At 44.3% G+C, this 19,659-nt stretch overlaps 1 protein-coding gene across 6 annotated transcripts in view; it reads right to left on the bottom strand.

Moving 5' to 3' along the window:
- TCF7L2 (transcription factor 7-like 2 (T-cell specific, HMG-box)) overlaps positions 1 to 19,659 on the bottom strand; it is a 187,825-nt gene that overhangs the window by 97,727 nt on the left and 70,439 nt on the right. For all 6 annotated transcript variants that reach the window (XM_012663919.1, XM_012663921.1, XM_012663920.1 and 3 more), the window contains exon 4: positions 15,609 to 15,710. In XM_012663919.1, coding sequence (XP_012519373.1) covers positions 15,609 to 15,710 — 102 coding nt within the window. The remainder of the gene's footprint in view (positions 1 to 15,608; positions 15,711 to 19,659) is intronic.

A 19,659-nucleotide genomic window follows, 5' to 3' on the forward strand; every position in this document is an offset into this window, starting at 1 on the left:
AAAAAAAAAAAAAAAAAAAAAAGATGTTCAACCTTGGGAGTCAGCAAAGAAATGCAAATTAAGTAAGATGCTGCTGCACACCCATCAGATGGGCAAAAAGTTTAAGTCTGACAAGATCAAGTGTTGGGAGATTATGGGGAACGAGTTTATACACTGGTGATGGAAGTACTAATTGATCCAATCGTTCTGGAGAGCTTGGCAATAGCATGTGAATAAAAATTAAAGCCAGCAAAACTATGCTCCGTGAAGTCCTCTACTTCAGCATGAACCCTAGAGAAACTCTTACACAAGTGCCTACGCCTGCCTAAGGCTGGTTACTACAGCACAGTTTGTAATCTTAAAGAATTATAAGCAACCTAAATAACCATCAACACCCAGATAGAAAACTGTAGCATGTCCATACAGTGGAATACTACATAGCAGTTAAAACGAGTATACTCAATATTAATGCACAACATGGGTAAAATTCAAGCGCAGTGGTGAATAAGGAGAGCATGCTGCAGAATACTACGTGAAATGTGAAACTACTTATGTAAAATGTAAGAGCCACCAACATTATTTATAAAACATTGTAGAAAAGTATAAAAGCCTGAACTGGGTAGACACCAAGTTTTGACAGTTCAGATGCTTATTAGTAGGAAAGATTATAGACTAGGGAGAGGAACATAGGTTTTGTTTTGTTCTTTGAAAATACAGGGGAGAAGGTTAACGATTGTTATTTTAGATGGCAAGTACATGTGTGTGTTTGCTATGTTATCCTTTACACCTCTCTGTATTTTTTCATTTTTAAAAGAGCTGGAGAGCAATCAGTCTCACCTGTCCTGTTGAACAGACAGAAAAATCAGATATACCAACCACTAAGAATAGGGAATCCCACCTTGAACCTCTCTTACCAAAGCTGCCAGGGAGACGAGGAGACAGACACCCCCACTGCCAAACATCTTGGAAAACCCCAACACTTCAAGTTCCAAATTTACACAAAAGATAGATTAGGGAGTGACTAGACATAACACTACATGGTTGACGATCTGAGAAAAATACTCATACATGCCTTCGGTCCAAAGTAATTTATCAAGAAGATTTCTAATTTACTCACAAGTGTGCACACACAGATGGTGTAAAGGGAGGTATAATTTGGGATGAATCAAAGGCTCATCTCGATGCAAACCTCCCTTTTCTGGTTCCTTTCTTTTGCCATGAGTTCACGGCTTTTCCTCCTAGGAACCCACAAAGCCTCGTTTCCTCAAAAGGAACTAGCAGCATCACAAAAGAACGACAGGCCTCCAGGTCCCTGGTGTAGCCTGACCGGCAACCGGCCCCTCCCTGCCAGTGTGTGCTTGTGATTAAGGCAGCGCGGTACTGATGGGTGAGGGCCCCGGCTCTGGAATCACACTTCCTGGGTCAGACTCCCTGGGTTCAAATTCCAGCTTGCCGCCTACCAGCTGTGTGTGACCTTGACCCCTCCATTAAGCCTCAGTTTCCTCGTCTGTAAAATGGGATAGCAACTATCCCTAACACATAAGGGTGTTCTGAGGATTAAACCCGACAACTATGTAAATTACTTTAAAAAGTGCCTGGCACTAGGAAGTGCTCAGTGAACTTCCAGCATTATCATGATCTTGTACTCAGCTCTCTGCTTCTCAATGTATCAGTTTCTTACCTATCGAAATGAAGGTTTTGCACCACAAGACCTCTGAGTTCCCTCTCAACATGTAAATTCTAGGATTAGTCTAATATTAAAAGAAAATTGGGAACAAGAGAGCTAGCACGAAAGACAGCAAAGCTCTGGTGTATAATTTGCAATCCTGTCGTAACTGAGGCTCCAGGACAGAGCATGGCAGAAAGTTCTACAAGCCCTTTCTTCTGGCTTCTGTTCTGACCTCTGGTATCGCAGGCCTGCGCCCAGCAGGATCCTGACACTCCACACCCTTGCGCCATATCCAGCAGATTCTATTTTGCCAACTGAAAACTTTGGGAGGAAATTCACATAGGCGTCCAGACACCGGAACACTTAGCCAAGCCCAGCCCTGCTGGCCTCTGTATGCGGCGCTGGCCACCCCTGGAGCCTCCGCCTATCTCCCCAGCCAATGGCCCGCCCTCCTCTCCTCGACAAATGTCCTCTCTGCCCACTCACTTATTCCACACAGACGTCCAAACATGCACTCATTGGCCATATGTCCCTACTGCCTCTCAATGGTTATATTTTTCAAATCATGTTCTGAAACCTAACCGTGAGATTGTAGGCATGAGAGCTGTGCTGTGTCTTCTCACATGAGCCTTGAACTCACAGTGTGGTTAGTAAGTCAGAAGAGGGCCATATGGGTATGCACCAAAAACCAAATTAGATGAATACGTTGGTTTGTATTTTAAAAAAGAAAAAAATCCCTGCCTTTCTAAATTAAAAGTTTAGATAACATTAAAGTTAGCAACCTCTTTAGAAACATCTTGATTTTTTTCATCACAATTCTTTTTTTCTTTGAGATGGGGTCTTACTCTGTCGCCCAAGCTGGAGTGCGGTGGCCCGATCATAGCTCACCATTACCTCGAACTCCTCAGGCCGAAGTGATCCTCCTGCCTCAGCCTCCCAAGTAGCTGGGATTACAGGTGTGTGCCACCACACCTGGCTAATTTATTACTTTTTTGTAGAGACAGGTTCTCCCTATGTTGCCCAGGCTGGTCTCAAACTCCTGGTCTCAAGCAATCCTCCCGCTTCGGCCTCCCAAGGAACTGCTGGGATTACAGATGTGAGCCACTGCACCCAGCGTACCATACAATTTTTAATACTAAGGTAAGAGGAAAGGAGAAATGTAGAGCTCATTCCTGAAGTCCAGTTTGGTAACTGTCAGAAATATGACTGGGTACACTGCAGTCATTCACAGGAGTAATGCACAGAAAGTGGGCTGAATCCGCACGTCACGCGTGGCCCTTGTGTCATGTCTTTAAGACGTTATCCGTCACAGACAGCAAAGAGATATCTCAGCTGTGGGAGAAGCAAAGTGGCATAAATCCAGAATGCTGAGTCACGGCCCAGCTCCTAAGCCCAGGTTCACTTCCTTCCTTGGGCACATCCTCAGTTATGGTTCTAATGAAAAAAGTCCTCTTTCCCACCATTTCATTTGGAACAACAAGTTTTTAAACGGTGAGTTGGTAAGACTTTTGTTCAACCAGGACATCTTAACGGACATTTGACAGGGCTCTGATAAATCCAGTAGGGTGTTCAAGTTCTGACACTTCCCCCAAAAGGTTGATTGCTTGGGACAGAAATGACAGCTGTGACACCTCTATTGTCCCCCCTCACCCTTGGCAGGTATTAATCCATCAACGCGTTCCTCCCTTTGGAGCCCTGACATACAAGGCCTTGGAATCTCTCTCAACACAATGCTCCCAGCAGAGGCCGCCCAGTCTACAGTCCAGGTGCGAACACTGCACTCAGCTCAAAGGCCTTGGAACAATAGTTTTAGCCTTTTGGAGTTGCAAAATCTTTTATAGTTTACATATGTTTTACAGGGAAATGGTTAGAACCTTCATCAACTAGTAAAGTTGTAATGATCAATAAGTCAAAATGTATGTGCTCTGTCACCAACTATCCATACTAAAAAAAAATAATGCAAATAATAATAATAATAATACAAAGTGGTAATAAGTAGGAGGTTGTGACAGAGGCTATAGCGATGCCTCCTTATTTATATTACAATGTTATTTACCTTATTACATTATTATGACATTTTTCAACCAAAAGGGCAGCACTTCATACCATTAACTACCTGGGGGTGCTTCAGTTGTCCAAGGAACAAAAATAAGAGAGTCTTAGGGCAAACGTGAATATGGTAAGCAGGAGCCAAAAAAGAAAACTCTGAGAAACTAAAACTATGAAAACAGGAATTTCACAAAAATACTTAAAGTTCATTTTCAAAATTCCCCATGACCACAAGAGCGAATCATGGAAATTCCTTTTTTCATACAAACCTCTCTCTAGAAATTGTTTGCAGAGGAAGATTGTGTATAGTATGTCTCCCTCTTAAAGTAACCCTCAGACTAGCACACACCAACCCATTCTTACAGAAGGCAAGCGCGTTCTGCTCACACAGGTCTCTGATTACACAGTGGCAGAACAATCAGTGTATATTCTAGCATTTCTTAATTCAAAAGAATTAAAAATTCAAATGAAAAGCAAGTCTTTTTTTGATACAAACCTAAGGCTTGGAAAACTGTGTTAGTTAGAACTCCTTTGGTTCTAAGTGACAGAAAACCGTCTCCAACTAGTTAAGGTATTGGCTTCCTTATGGGATGGTCTAGGATTGGAGCCGGTTGCACAGAATTATAGGGTGCCACTGAGGCGTTCCCTCACCCACTTTAATCTTCTACAAATGAGGGTCCTTCACTGAGTTGGTGGGGGGCGTTGCACACTAACATGTGTGTACGTATGAACAGAGTTGCAAAGAGCCACCGATGAGCCCTCTCTGCAGGGTAAAGACTCGTCAACAGCACATGCCTGCCCCCTGCCCAATCACATGTGCACCGGAACCAAGTGGAACAGGGGAAGGAGTGCCCCCTGCAGTAAAAGGGGTGGGGTGGAGCAGGGATGCTATTATCAGGAAAAATATGGCACAGAGACAAATGTCACCTTCACAACCCTACTCAGTTTTTAATGCTTGATTTTTCATGCTGGTAGGTCAGCACATGGGTGTTATTCTCAGTACCTGAAAACACCATCAGAATTAAGAAAAGAGCATAATAAAGGCTATGCCAACCAAGCGCTTTGCAGAAGTGGGATGGGAAAGGGGCTGGAGGAGGAATGAAGAGAAGGATGCATGGCCGTGTCCGAAAAATGGAAATGGCTTCTGCCAGTCAAACTTACTTCTTCATTATTCAGCCTTTCACAATGTCGTGCCTTGGTCACTTTAATTCTGGGTTTCAGACATTCCTTCATTTATGGGGTTTGGCTGAAGGGGGCTGCTACCTTTTTCCAAAAAAACAATTTTTTTCCCCTGAGTTCCAACTGAATCATCCGAAAGGTTTCACAGGAGCCCTTCTGCCCAGCCACGTTCCCCTTCTGTTACCGAGACAGGTTTTTTTAATTTTATTTTCTATCTCCACCCACTAAGGTTGGCTTCTCCCCTGATTATGAAAGGGCTGGGGAAAAATACTTCTCCTAGAATCTCACGAGTGTTCTTCAGTTGGGTCTGAACTTTAGGGGCCATAGGAAGGGGAAGAGTCAGAAGTGGGGCTCAAAGACAGGTCTTGGCACTGGGACCCTGCATCCCACTTAGTCTCTGGGGACCATGAGATGGACCAATCCCAGGGCTGTGACGCCGGCTTTCCTTCCTTCTCCAGCCCTCCTAAATGCTTGCTGTTTTCTTCGCCCCAGCACCTATGGGAGGTAGACAGTGTCCTTGTCAGAGAAACAGGTAGCTTGAGCCCTTGGAGCAGGAAGAGGCCTTTATCCCACTGCACTTGGACACACGGTGACCCCATCTCATTCGAGCCTATTAAACAGCCTCACTGATGCACTTAATCACTGCCCAGGAGCCACCCGCTATGCAGGCTCAGGCTGGAAAACAGATTGCATCACGCAGCCCCAAGTTCTTCAGCAGCCTCCCACTGCAGGCAGGCGGCAGCTGGACAGATGGACCACACGCCTTTGGGGAAAGGCAGGGATCGGGCGCAGTACGGTCGAGAGGCATCTGGGTCTCACTTGGGGTACAAAAACCAAGACATCGGCCACATCCTGCTATGCGAGCAAGGGTTTGATGAACAGGTTGGGGAGGCTCACGCAGCCCAGGGGCAGTCCTGCTGCCCTGGCGCGCTCTCTTCCACCAACACAGAACTCCAAGCGCAGCCAGTGCCTGGGCCGAAGGCCTTGAATCTCAAAGTCCCACCTTTCCGTCAGGTGACAGGGCAAGTGTCTATTCAGAGCTGCTTTGAGCCTCTTTCAAAAGATAAGATTTATCCTCAGATTTTCAGAATACAAGTATGTGATATAATCTAAGGCTTTAAAAGGCCCTCTCAAGTGTGGGAACCAACTGTAGGGACGAGGGATAGACGATGGGAAGTCACAAAGGTGAGAAATGAGGAGGCCAGCAAAGACGTTCTGGAAACATCCAAAGGAGGCTGGACTCCAGTCGCAATGGCTGAGGCAGTGAAAAGCGGCCAATGCCACATGTGCTTTGAAAAGTACAGACAACTCCGTGCCCGTGGGCCATGAGTCCACGGGATGGGCTGGCGGGGTGAGTGTGGGATTTGGGAGAAAAAGAGGAATCAGGAATGAAGTCCAAGGTCTGGGGCCTAAGCAACCAGAAAATGCCGTTATCTTTACTGAGATGTTGAACACAGGGCATGGCAGGCTCGGAGGTGGGGAGGAGTGGAAACAGAGTTCGATTCTGCGCATGCTCACTTTCCCATCTATGTGGCATCCAACTGGAGGTTAACCCTGGCACTCAGGAGAGAGCTAAGTCACTGATTTTCACGTCCTTAACGTGCAAAATAGACCTAACAATACACTTTCCCAGTCAGACCCCTGCAGGGGGTTAGCAGAGTTGTCAAGGCATCCCCAGACAAGAATAACCATATTCCGACAATTTGGGGCTTTGCTTTTTGCTTCAGCCCGATGCTCTCCTCTTTCCTTAGTTCCCAGTATAACTCCAAGGGACAATTCTGAAATCCAGCTGTTTTCTCCTTCTATAATAATTTATTAGAAGAGATGAAAATCTGATCTGCAAGCTATTAAAACAAACATGAAATAACTTCATATTTCATACCCTACAACATCATTCTTGAAATATACACATTGCCCATCATCGATAGTTGAGTCCCGGATTTCCAAATGGGTGCTCTCTGGAAGAGTCCAGTGGCCCCACCCCAGGATCCCTAAGGAAGAGTCGGTTTAAACCAAGACGGAGGAGAGATAGAAGCCCTCCCGCCTGACTTGCTGGAGCGTTTGTGTAACCACGTTCCACATAAATGCTGCTGTGGCGATTAGACACGCTCTGCTGTGAGCTGGAATGTATAAGGGTGGATTATCAAGTTACTGGCCAACCATGCACAATGTCATAACCCAAAATTACGTTTCCCTAACACACGCTACCACATCAGGTATAAAGTAGATGCAGATACAAGCTCTTGTGCTCACCAAGAAGATTTTGAACACATTAAGGTAACGATGAAGTCACACTGGTTGTCCCAAAGTAAATCAACTCCAGTTCCTCACCAGAAATTGGTTTTCTGCTTAATTAACAAGCACCATAGTAGGAGGAGAGAAAGCCACTCGCAAAGAAATAAACTATGGGGCTCCTTGGCTTCAAGAAACTTACGATCTGGTTGGAGAAGCAAGCCCCATAAGCAGAGTTAATCAGCAAGACAAGAAATGACACGCAGGACAGGCTGGGCGCCAAATGAACACTCTTGTTTTATTTACTGGAAGGATAAACATAGTCAAAACCCTGAGTTTAGCTCTAAGTAGATCCATGTTAATTTAAAACAGGCTCCCACACTTGGTAAACAGAGCAGGTGCTGAAACAAAAACAACTTTTCAAAGTACATCCCTGTCTTGTCCCTTACGCTGGGAAGAGCTCTGCAGTGGAGCAAGCTTTAAGAAGTCCTCTTCTAGGGAAGGCCTCCAAGCCCCCTGTGGAGTTAAGATCCTGCTAAAGAAACTCATTTACTTTGCATAACCCAGTTCTTTCCCCAAACCTATTTTAGGAATAGAACCCTTTTTTCCAGTAACCTTGTTAACACTCAATGAAAGAAATGTCAGGAAACGCTAGCCCTGAGCTGCCAAAGACTCTCCCCCAAGCACAACAGGACCTGGCGTTAAGAAATGGTTAAGAGCTGATTTGAGCTCTTTTGCTACAACAAGGGGTCCGGTCAGCATCTGTGGCGTATATGTCTTGCTCTGTAAACCTGTGCCTTGCTCTTGCTCTATAATCCTATCTTGGTCCCCCTCTCAGTAAATTTCACCTCGTGCTTGCCTTTACAAAAAAAAAGCTGATCTGAGGCTGCCAGCCCTCCCCGCATTGGCTGTGGGCTGACCTTCAACACTGGAACCAATAGCATATTGGACAAGTGGGTACATTTTCCCAGAAACATAATCCAGGCTTTCCTGGATTAAGACCAAGCTCACAGATAGCACCAAATAAATATTACCTTTGCCCAATGATATGCCATTAAAACAGAGACAACAAAAAAACTCTATAGTTATTTGAGGATATAAGGGTATACTCAAAACCTCTAAAATAGCCCTAAATGTACAGAGTATATTGGGGGGCGGGGGCTAAGGTGTGCCTAACGCATGTAAAAGTTATGCTTTTTTTTATTGTCTAAAATGAATATGCATAATTCAGTAAAACAGCGACACATCGGCTGGCTTTAAAACCTACTTATCATTTAAGAAACACCCTTTTGTTTGCCTATTTTGAAGGTGCATGGCTTTGGGGAGGCGGACTGGATGGGCTGGGTCTCTGTTCTAGCATAAGGCGGGTTAAAGGCACATCTCTCCAGCGAAGCCCGAACTTCTTTCGTTAAATTTCCCAGAGACATTAAAAATCACTCTGATCATGGTAAGTCTTTCACATACTGCTAATAGTTATAAAAGTTGAGACCATTCAGGAAAATAATTTGTGGCTATATAGCAAGAAACTTCAACACTTTTGATCTCTTTTACTTACCTTTTATCCTAGGGGTCTATCCCAAGAAAATACTAAAAGGGGTACGGGAGAAGGAGGGGTGCAAAGATTTATGCACAAAGATGATCATCAGAGTATTATTCAGAGGAGGAAACAAAAGGAGACACTCTGAAGGCCCAACAATATGGCATTGATTCAGTAAATTGGTGTATAATCATATTATGGAGTGTTATGTGGTCATTAAAAATCCTTAAGAATTTTAACGACATGGGCAATTTTAATTGCCGTTATTAACAACGGCAATTTTCATTTTAAATAAATACAAAGCTGGAAATAGTGAGCACTGCTATGAACTCAAGTATGTTAAAAACAAATATAAATATTCATACACTCAGAGGAAAAAGCCTAGAAGGAAATATACCAAATTATTCATAAGGTAATCTCCGAGTAGTGACATTATGGGCTATTTGCCAAATTGTCTACAATGAACATAAAGTTTGTGAATGAGGAAAGCTATGTTCAAAAATTAATTTCACTAACTTTAGAGGTAGAATTTTTTAAACAAAAATTAGCAATTCCCATCCTTGACTATTTAATAGTTTAAGGTATCAGTCATTGAAGATGTGAATTATAGTTGAGGATAATTCTGAAAAGAAGACTGGGGGAAGGATGTTCAACAGTTACCTTCAAATGTGTAAGACATGTAACCTGAAGCATACGGAGAATTAAACAGCAAGACACAAATCGAGAAGTGAGTATTTCAAGGGAAGAGATTTCAGCTAAGTCATAAGAGTCCATATTGTACCAAAAAGAAATAGTCTACCTCAAGGAGCTAGATCCCCCATCTCTGGAAGTGTTCAAGGGTTCAAGAACAACATGGAAAACAGACAGGTACCAAACGGCCAGAAAGAACAGAAGGGAGTTGGTAAGATGCATGTGATTTTAAAGCCCTGAAAATATTTGTGATTCCAATCTGAACAGGGCTATCACTAAGGTCACATAATCCTTCCTGATGGAATATATTCTCTCACCACGGTGGTCAGCTGCCACACCATGAACCCAAAGCTCAAGAACTCCAGAACTCTTCACCATAGGGTAGAAGTTTCTAGAAGAGAGGGAAGCGTAGGCCTTTTGACCACAGGCTGTATTGCAGCCCCATGTACACTTTGGGGTTTGCACCACTCACTCCCTTCAAAGCACGACTGATCTCACCTACCACTTCTTCCCCTCGAAAAGATGGCCTGGTTGCCTAGTCCTTCCTATTACGTCCTCAGAGCGCTCCTTATAAAAGTAATATTATTTTTGCAGGGCTCACAGGCTCATGTTATATCCTTAGACAAATTAGACACCCTTACCGTGGCCCTGTCTGTGAAATGGGAAAGTTCTGACTCAGCTAGGAAACATGTACCAGACATTCTAGAAAGTCTGGCTGAGTCACAGATAGATGGATAAAATAAATAAATAACAACAAACAAACTACACGTGGAGTAAAGGAAGTAGAGACGATCCACAGGGAAAAGCCCTTAGAGACCAGTACAGGTCCACACCCCGACATCACCCAGAGCTCGCTGCCCCCTCCCCACCCGTGTTGCTGAGCCCTTTGCAACAGCCACATGCTGACCCAGAAACCAATCTCCAGCCAACCTTACGCATGTCCCGCTCTCCAGGGAAGCCAGGAGGCCTCCTCGAGCCATACCCTCTGTGCCCAACTATGGCTGGGGGCTGCCACTGGCCGCTCTGGGCACATCACACACTTCGTGTGCTCAGAGCCGTGGGGAAGAGATGTCGCGCTCTGGAGCCAGCTGCCCTGTTTCACACCCTGACCGCAGAACTGGGCAAACAGTGACCGTCCCTGGGCCCAGCTCCTCCTCGGTGCAACAGGGATTACACGACATCTGTAAGCACCTAGAACAACGCTTGCCACAGGGAAGTTTACAGCCTTCTTTGCTATTATTATTATCGTTCATTGTTGACTCCACTCTCCCCCTGTGTCTGGAATGCTTTTTCCCACACAAAATCTCTGCAAGTCAATGAATGAATCAATAATTGAATCAATGGTGAACACGATCTCTCCAAAAAGATGACTCTTCCACCCCAAACCTGTTCCTCCTCTGATACGCCCCATTCAGTGAACTGCTGTCTGACTCTCCCTTGTCCTTCAAGGCCGCCATCTACTCCACCAGCAACTTCTGCTGATGTGCCTTCCAAATCTGTCCACTTTCACCATCTCCACGGCCAGCAGCCTAACACGAGCCCCCGTGGTAACAGCCAGACTCTTGGACAATCCCCCACGGTGGTCAGGACTACATGCCAGACCTCACCACACCCTACACCCCAGGCCACGCTCCTGCGCCCTGCCCAGCCCCTAGCCATCCTGCTGACCTTCTGCCTCTCTCAAAGCCCAACTCTCTCTCCTTTGGGATCTTCATACATGTTCTTCCTTCTGCCTGTGCCCCATCCACCCCTTCTCCCATGCTTTCACCTGGCCAAGCCCATTCCATTCTTCAAATCTCATTTTTAATGCCATTTCCTCATAGAGCTGTCTAGGCCTGCAATCCCCCACCAACTTCTCAGTGGAAATCAGGTCTCCCTGGCCACACCCTCACGGGTCCTGTACTCCTGATGGCACCTGGAACAGGGCCTCGCACACAGGCAGGGCTACACGGTTTTGCTGGTCCTCAGCATGTAGCAGCCTCCTAGCACAGACCACGTCCCAGTAAACACCGGTGGGGCAGGAACACACAACCCGGGTCAAATAACCCATCAAAACATTACATGTATTTAATAACACACAGGATGCTCACAAGCTAGGTTTTTTTGTTTTTTTTTATATTAACTATGAGTCAGTTTCTGCAAATTCTTCAGAAACAAAAGCAAAGGTTCCTCATGCCCTCTGAGCTTGCCTGAACACACTCGGTGCAGACAGCTGAGACCCTCTCTGAAGTGCTACCCATCCTGCATTATTCCACGAGAGTTTTCACTCTCTTCCAGCATTTAAGCAGTAACAACAAGGAAAGTACACCAGCACAGTCTGGCAGGCTTTGTTCCTCGGGACCCAGTCTGCTTTCTTATCCCACACAACAAAACACACAAGACCAAGAAGCACTAGAAATCCACCCCAAGGTAAAATTCCACATCGACTTCAAAAGGAAACCCCCAAGATAAAATTGTAGGAACTTTTGAAGCCTTTTGCCGTTTTGCAAGATACATACTATACCAAAATACCACCATTTTGGGTACAGAATCTTTTTTTTGCTGGGTACAAAGGAAGCTAAATGAAAGTCTTTGTACAGCAAAGACACGGGGGTGCTACCCAGGGAGCAGCTAACACCCCACAGCTTACCGGCCAAGACTGACTCAAACACCACCACTCAGCACAACTCAGCCGCTTGGCACTTATTTTGTAAGAGGAAAAAAGGAGCAAAGAATTAAAAATATAAATTTCAAAACTCCACTGAGAAAGAAAAAGAGCTAGTTATGAGAATTAAAAAATGAGATTGTGGGGGCTGGAGACAAAGGGGTGGGGGGAATCTTGGAACTTGTGGCTACTGTCTCTGAGTTGTTAAGAAGCCACTGAATCTGTGGGGGGTATGGGGAGAAAATAAGAGAAAGGGCAGGCAGAGAAGAGGCTGATTCCTCGTCTAAACTCCTATTATTTGGCCAGTCACTCAAAACATCATCCCTGAGGAATGATTCCCTCTCTCCTCGGAACACAGATTAGGAGTTACTGGTTTATAACAAACAAGATGTACCAGCTACAGGAACTAAAATTTATGGGGTTTATTTCTTAATTTAAATCTTATTTGATAACTTGAATTCCACTTGTTAAGAACATTTAGTCTACACATCCATTTTTTCTAACATGGTAACCCACAAACCACATGAAAAAAAAATCCAATCAGATTAAAACAGTCCGACAAAATGCTTTAAATTCCCAAATGAAGATTCTGTCCCAAATGAGCATTGTAGAAAGTTATTTTTTTAGCAATCTGTGATAGTGTTGTCTCTAATGATTACTAATCAACATGGAATACCTCTTTATTTTCAAAGTGAAACATTAGAAATACTTATGAAATAGCTTGGCCCCAAAGTTACAATAAATCCAAATTTCAGAGAAACTAGGAAGCAATCCTTAGACAATTATTTTGAAATATGTCTGATGAAACACTGATGTGACAACATTTTACTTAAAATGAAAAACAAAGTATGAGAAAGAGCCCCAATTGCCTGGAAAAAAGTTATAGTATCATTCCTCAGAGGATCTAAACACGAACCAGACCCTCTGGCCAGTGTCAAACTGTACAAAGACCCGAATATGTATCAGCCAGAACTCAGAATGCTCCATTTATAAATACAGACAAACTGTGCCTGCCAAGGAAGGGTCGGTTTTGGTTGACACATCGCCCTCTGTTCAGTGAAAGGGTGATCATAAATTTGCAGTCCCAAGGTGCATGGACCCTCAATCCTAAACACTACAGGTGACCAGACGGATGAAGAGGTCCACAACCCCTCTTTCTTCTACCCAACTTTCCCATCTCCCTCTCCTATCTCCCCCCGCCCAGAACATCCTCCTTCTCACCTGCTGGTGTCAGGTGAGGAACACAGAAATGCACAATTACAGGGCTGACTCATATAACCAAAGTCACCATTCACAACAAGCAGTAAGCATTTCACAAATGTGCTTTCCTTTTGTCCAAGCGTATGACTTTTCTCTTCTTCCAGCTCCCAGAACCCACCTTCCTCCACCAGTCCATAACCTCTGGGCAGTGGCCATTCCCAGGTCCCCAAGAGCACAGCAGAAAGCACAAAAAGATCATATTACAGTTGCCAGCTGTGGCTCCACTGGACAAAGGTCTTCGTCTAAAAGGTGGTGTATGTGCTCCAAAGTGGTTGCTATGGTAAACACGCCTGCTATTACACAGCAGAGGAAAAAGGAACCTAAGTCCCCTCGCGGCTCCCCTAGCCAAAATCCACACAGGCTCTGGAAAAAATGTTTTGCCACCTCCTCCAGATCATTAATTTCTACGCAAGAAAATAAGGTACTGAGGGCCCACATTGTGGCAACTGTTCTTGTGGGCTATGGGGTGGGTGGGTCACTGCCTCCTGTCCACATGGACAAATCCTCACTCTTGCGTGGGAGCAACACTCACTGGCATGGGGCCCACGGACCCTATGCCACAAGCCCAAGGGGCTGTGTCCACCCGGAACCACTCCTAGGAGCCACATCTTCTCTCCGTACTCGAAGAGAGGAAACAATTCAAAGAGATTGGAACGTCCTTTCTCCGTAGCTTAAAAAAAAAAAAAAAGAAAAAAAAGGGAAATTCCCATCAGGCATTTCCAAAAGCAGAGAAATAAATTTCAAAGCCTGGACCCACTATGGGAAACTCAGGGAGGCAGGAAAGTGAAATGGACTAGCTTCCTCAATTTACCCTCTAGGTCTCTAGAACTGTCACACTGTTTGAAAAACCTTTGTATGTTGTTAAGACTTTTTTTTTTTTTTTTAACGTGCCATTCACTTTAGGAGAAACCTGCCTCAGAACCCCAAGCCAGTAAGCTCTTTACGCCTAGGCCACTGTCCCCGACAATGACCTGATTTACAGGAAGCAAAACAGAACCAGCCCTGGAAAGTTGCTTTCACCTCTCACAGGAGAGAATATGCCACAAGGCCCGGAAAGGGGAGCAGAGGACTGGATCCAGGCCTCACTCTGGCCATACTCAGCGTGTGACACTGGGCAATTCACTTAAGGCATCTCTGGGCCTCAGTTTCCTTTTCTGAGAGCAGACTGGGCCTAGATGACCTAAGGTAACTTCCGGCCCTGAAATCGTGACATTACAGGAGCATACGTAATTATGAGCATCCATTTTATCGCAGGGTTGGAGGAAGGAGGAAGTTTCTAGCAAACGTCAGCCTTCTTTCTACATGCTTAATTTATACCATGAGAAGACATTTTCAAACGTGACTCAAAATGTGGCTTTACAGAAATAAATGATTTTGTGATATATACACACACATACAACAGAGGCACAACTCATTAAATAATATATACTCGATTACAGCAAGCTACAAAATAAGGAGGCAGCTGGCCCAAAATGATGCAATGCATCTTAAGATTTTTCTACCTAGGAAAATTATTTTGCAATTTTTAGAAATTACAATATAGAGGCAAAATATATTCATTGCTAACATTTTGTAATACTTAAATAAAAAATAAATAATTCTACTTGTTACAGATTTGTTATAAAAATATGTCTTTCATTAATTATTTCAAAAGTTTGAAGTCCAGCTCATGATATAAATATATAGAAGGGAATATTCTAATCAGGCTGAGCTATCTTCTCAAGAGGTTCATTTATAAACTCCACTTTCAGAGCCTACAAAACCCTAAGAACGTGCATTAATAATATATGTATGTAGACACATACTTTATGTTGTAGTCTCTTAGTACTAAAAACAATGTTTTCTTTATCAAACCCATACGCTTTCGAAGCCATAGCTATAGAGATTAAATTTAATTTTAGCCTTTCTATGTTCATTACTACTCTGGGTTTATAATCAGCCAGCCCAGGTGAAATTTTTCTAACGTTATCGTATGTGTTACTTTGCAAAGAGACTAGAAATTCCCAAATCCAGAATTCCCCTTTTGAGTTTTCTAATTTCCTCCTATCTCACCTTCCCTAATTGTATTTTTGTAATTGCTTTGATACCACTAGTCTCCCCCAAACCATGGTGATCGTGTCCTAGTAACTGCAGCCCACAAGGCCAGACTCCATACAGGGAGGGAGGGTTCGGAAAACCTCCAGGTAGGTTACAATCGCGGAGGTCCGATAGCAGAAAGCGAGCACTTGATAGATATAAACCATATCCAAGAATATTCCAAAAAAGTTTCTTCTAAGAAAGGAAAACTGACAAACAAGGCCTGTTATCACCAAGAACATCTTCTCCATCACCCCCAGTAAAGGAGGCAAGCGTCCTTGGGGGGTACTCACCACGATGTGTGCTGGCGACGGGGACCGGGCATCCTTGAGGGCTTGTCTGCTCTGGAGGCTCCCTGCCTGGACATCAAGCAGTGGCCATTTCATCTGGAGATACTGGAGGGAGGAAACAAAAATGGAAATGGAGAACAGTGAACGCAGAAAAGAAACGCCAAACAGCCAGCCCAAGAAATAACTGTTATATGGGTCAGAAACTGAAACACGTCATAGCATGCAAATAACAGTAACAATAACGAAAGAAAAAAGCATGCAGTACCAGTAGGCTCTTCCTTAGAGCTCAAGTTCAGTAGGTACATACATAGAACATTAATGTTAGCAACTACTTAAGATGATTTCATTAATACTATAATACCTATTCAGAGAGGGAAAGGAGGTGGGAGGTAGAGGACAGAAGACAGAGCTACTGGAAGAAAGAAAGTAAACACAAATCTCAGGCCAGAAGTATCCTAGGAGACCATCAATTCCAAACTTGCTCTTTCATGACCTTCATTTTTCAAATGCCATCATCCTTCACTTTAAAGAAAGCTGAGTACATATGTGCAACTGTCCTCTAGGTAGCAGAAACTACTTGAGCAAGGTGAGCACAGAATTCCTCATCCAACCCAAAAGCTTAGACAACAAAAATACTTCCTGGCAGAATTCCAGGGCACAATGCAATGTATACACTCATTTCAAAAGACCAGAGAAATTCTGAAACATGTACACGTTTACCACAGAGATAAAAATAAAGGTATAAGCCAATTATGCCTGTCCCCACCTTTCTCTGAGACAGCAAATGAACACATGGCATAAGGGAGCTACTTTAGCTTTCAGAAGGATTTCAACAATCAATTGATTCAACTTGCTGCCTTGTAGGTGAGGGAAACTGGGGTGAGGTGGCTTGCCCAGGTCAGAGATACTTAACACATGTATAAGCAACTCCCAGACGTTTGACTTTTGTTGGTAACACTTCAACAGTTTCACTCAGGAAAACTTCAGACAACCAAACAAAACTTAGACACAATGCTTATAAGGACATCAACACCAGCCCCTGCATCTCCCAAGGCCAAGTGACTCATGTATCAGTTAAGGACAAGTGATTAATGTATGAGTTAAAGCTTGGAGGATAAACAGGAAGCCATCTTGATCATTGCAGAAACCCCAAGCAAAATAAATGGCTAGTTTTGAATATTAAATCTACAAAAAATTTTACTCAATGAACACCAAGTACAGCTTGCTTGTGCACAGGCTTCTTGCTAAACATTAGAGAGATACTAAGGTGTCTGCCTTCAGGGAGCTTCTGCAGGCCTGAAGGCACCAACACACACACAGGTAAGTCAAGAGAGGATGCGGTAACGCTGTGACAGAGACTCCAGGACTCATGCCCAGGGAGTACCAAGACAGAAGACAGAATTTCTGAGACTGCGGAAGGCTGCACAGAGTTAAGTCTTATAAAGTCAGAAAGATTTCAATAGAAAGAAAAAGGACCACAAAGGGCATCCAGAAAGAAGAGTTTGCACAAATCCCATGAGAGACAGAGGGGCCACAAGCCAGTCCACAGGTTCCCCGAAGATACGACAAATTAAATTAAAACCAAACTCGGTTACGCCTGAAGCTGGAAGATCCTAGCCCATGAGCTACCTGCCAAAGTGCACAGTCAATTTTCCAACCTAGGTCTACACAAGGTAGGTGCATCTTCTACGGTGTCAGAGCTTTTCCCTCGAAGCCTCCTGCTGTGCACAAACTGGTTGCTAGTCTGACTGTCCATAGCTCACCACAAGATTTTGCATTGAATCCCTTTGCTTCGATGGATCTCCAGTTTTTCATCTGTATGTTGACGAGTTGTCCGATCTGTGATGGGGTGTGGGTGGGGCGTCTGCCCCAAATGCAGAAGGTCTTCTAGACTGCTAGGCCCGCAGATAGTAAATACCAACAGGCATCCCCAAGGCATCCTTACAATCAAACCACTTCCAAATACCTTCTTTGGGGACGAAATCACCCCAAGTTGAGAACCACCGAAATAAATGTTTCCAAGGTCTCTCTCAGCCCTGTAACCTGAGCCAGAGGGCTATGGAAATCTAGTCTGCCCCGTCTCACCCTGACTCCTTCCCATTCTCACTTGCCACATAAATACATGGGCTGCATTGGTCAAAACCACTCAACAGAGTCATTTCCTCGAGGCCAACCAAAATGGACACCCGCCATCGCTCACCTCGCCATCTCACAGAAACCCGTGAACAAAAACACCAAGCCGAGTTGACATCGCCCTACACCCCCATGCTATCCTCAGGACGGCAGGGTGAATGAGTGGATAAGTTTTCATCTTTGGCCACCTGCAAAACTGATTTGATTACATCCAAATACCAGCTCCACAGAAGTAGGAAATTTAGGCTTTGCCTAAGGTGACAGACCTGCCCTGAGGACCCCACCCAAGAACTGTCATACCCATGATGCAATATGAACGTGGAGACTTATAATTCTTACTTTACATAAAAGCTTCATTGTGTGCCACATCCAATCTCCATAGGCTACCTGCACCACATATTTTTATGAGCCTACATTTCAGCGCTCTGAGCCTACAATACACATAATTTTCAATTATGTTAGAGCAGCCCAGGATCACTGCCTATATAACATTACTGGTTGGAGGAAATGAGACTCGGCCCCACTGCCCAGAGAGAGCTAACCGAATCCAGATGGCGGAGGAAGACAGCCCTGTTCCTGCCGACTCGCAGGGACTCCGCAGTGACAGCCCCAAACTGTCCTCCTCAATGCACCTTGATGCCACAGAACGGCTGGGTACCCACAAATGCAAGTCCGTCCTTTGAATCTTAACTGGCATTCAGGCTGATGAGGTGCCTTTTGGGGGAATGAGTATTATGTCAGCATTTTTTTCTCTTTTTTTCCCCTCCACAAAGGCCAGGAGTAATATGGCAGGATTTTTTAAAGGAAGCTATTAACCTCCTCCAAAAGTGATGGGTTTCCCAGGTTCCTTCATCTTCCACAATTGGTCCTTATTAATAGGGAAAATAAATAAATAAAAGTAAGAAAAAGGAAATTAGGTCTATTACAGCCTAGAGGAAAATCTTTTCCTTCCTGGAGACATTAAGCAGCAGGAAATTCTATTCTGTTGGGTCCTAAAGGAAGACCTGAAGGAGGGGGGCATTTCAGATTTACAAAAGGGTTGGAACGCTGAGCCACGTTTTCCCAACAGTTCAACTTCAGTTTTATATCCTTTTGGGGAAGAAAAAAAGTTCCCACCATCCCGCTATAAAAACAACAGTGGGCTCCAGCTCTCTTCCTCCTAGGCTGCTCAACGTGGAAATTATGAATTGCCTACAAAAACATTAAGCTTTTCAACAAACTGCAATCAAATGGGGCTGTGGGAATTCCTGCATTGAAAACTGTTGGAATGGAGTCTGCTCAACTTTCATTTCTTTTTAAAAAAAAAATAAATAAATAAATAAATAAAATGAGACCATCTTGGCTTAAGCATTTTATCCTTTGTTGAATAATAATGTTCTGATCGTGGCCCATTAGGGTTTTCCCCCAAACTGTATTTTATGATTATGTCTCAGGGAGCTTAAGTTAAGCTTTAGATCTGTGAGCAAAGTCCTGACATACAGACAACCCCAACGGCCTGAAAGGAACCAAAGCAGTTGGAAAGACGGTTAAATTGCCTGCAAAAAGAAAAAGGTAAGATCTCTAATTTCTTCTCTCCCACAAGGTAAATGGGAAGGGTCTTCCAAATCAGAAGCCTCCTTCAGGAAGTAGCTTCAGCTGCAAGCAGCACCCTCTGCTAGAGCTCGCTCCCAGGAAGGGACCGTCACCCTCGTGACTCTACCACCAGTAGCAGGGATGGGGAAGGGGCTGCCCAGAGAACCTGCCGTCTTATGGCAGCCACAGAGGCTTTGTACAAATTTCTTTTCTAAACAAACAAGAGAACTCCAGGACAATGAGGATGAGGACAAAGTTGCCAGGAAACTTCGCATCCTTGATCAAACGCCAGCGCTGCTTCCCAGAGCTTCCTTTCGATCACTCCATTCCACAGATGGACAGGCAAATG

Source organism: Propithecus coquereli, unplaced genomic scaffold (genome assembly GCF_000956105.1).
Source record: "Propithecus coquereli isolate 6110/MARCELLA unplaced genomic scaffold, Pcoq_1.0 Scaffold84, whole genome shotgun sequence".
Taxonomy (NCBI): Eukaryota; Metazoa; Chordata; class Mammalia; order Primates; family Indriidae; genus Propithecus; species Propithecus coquereli.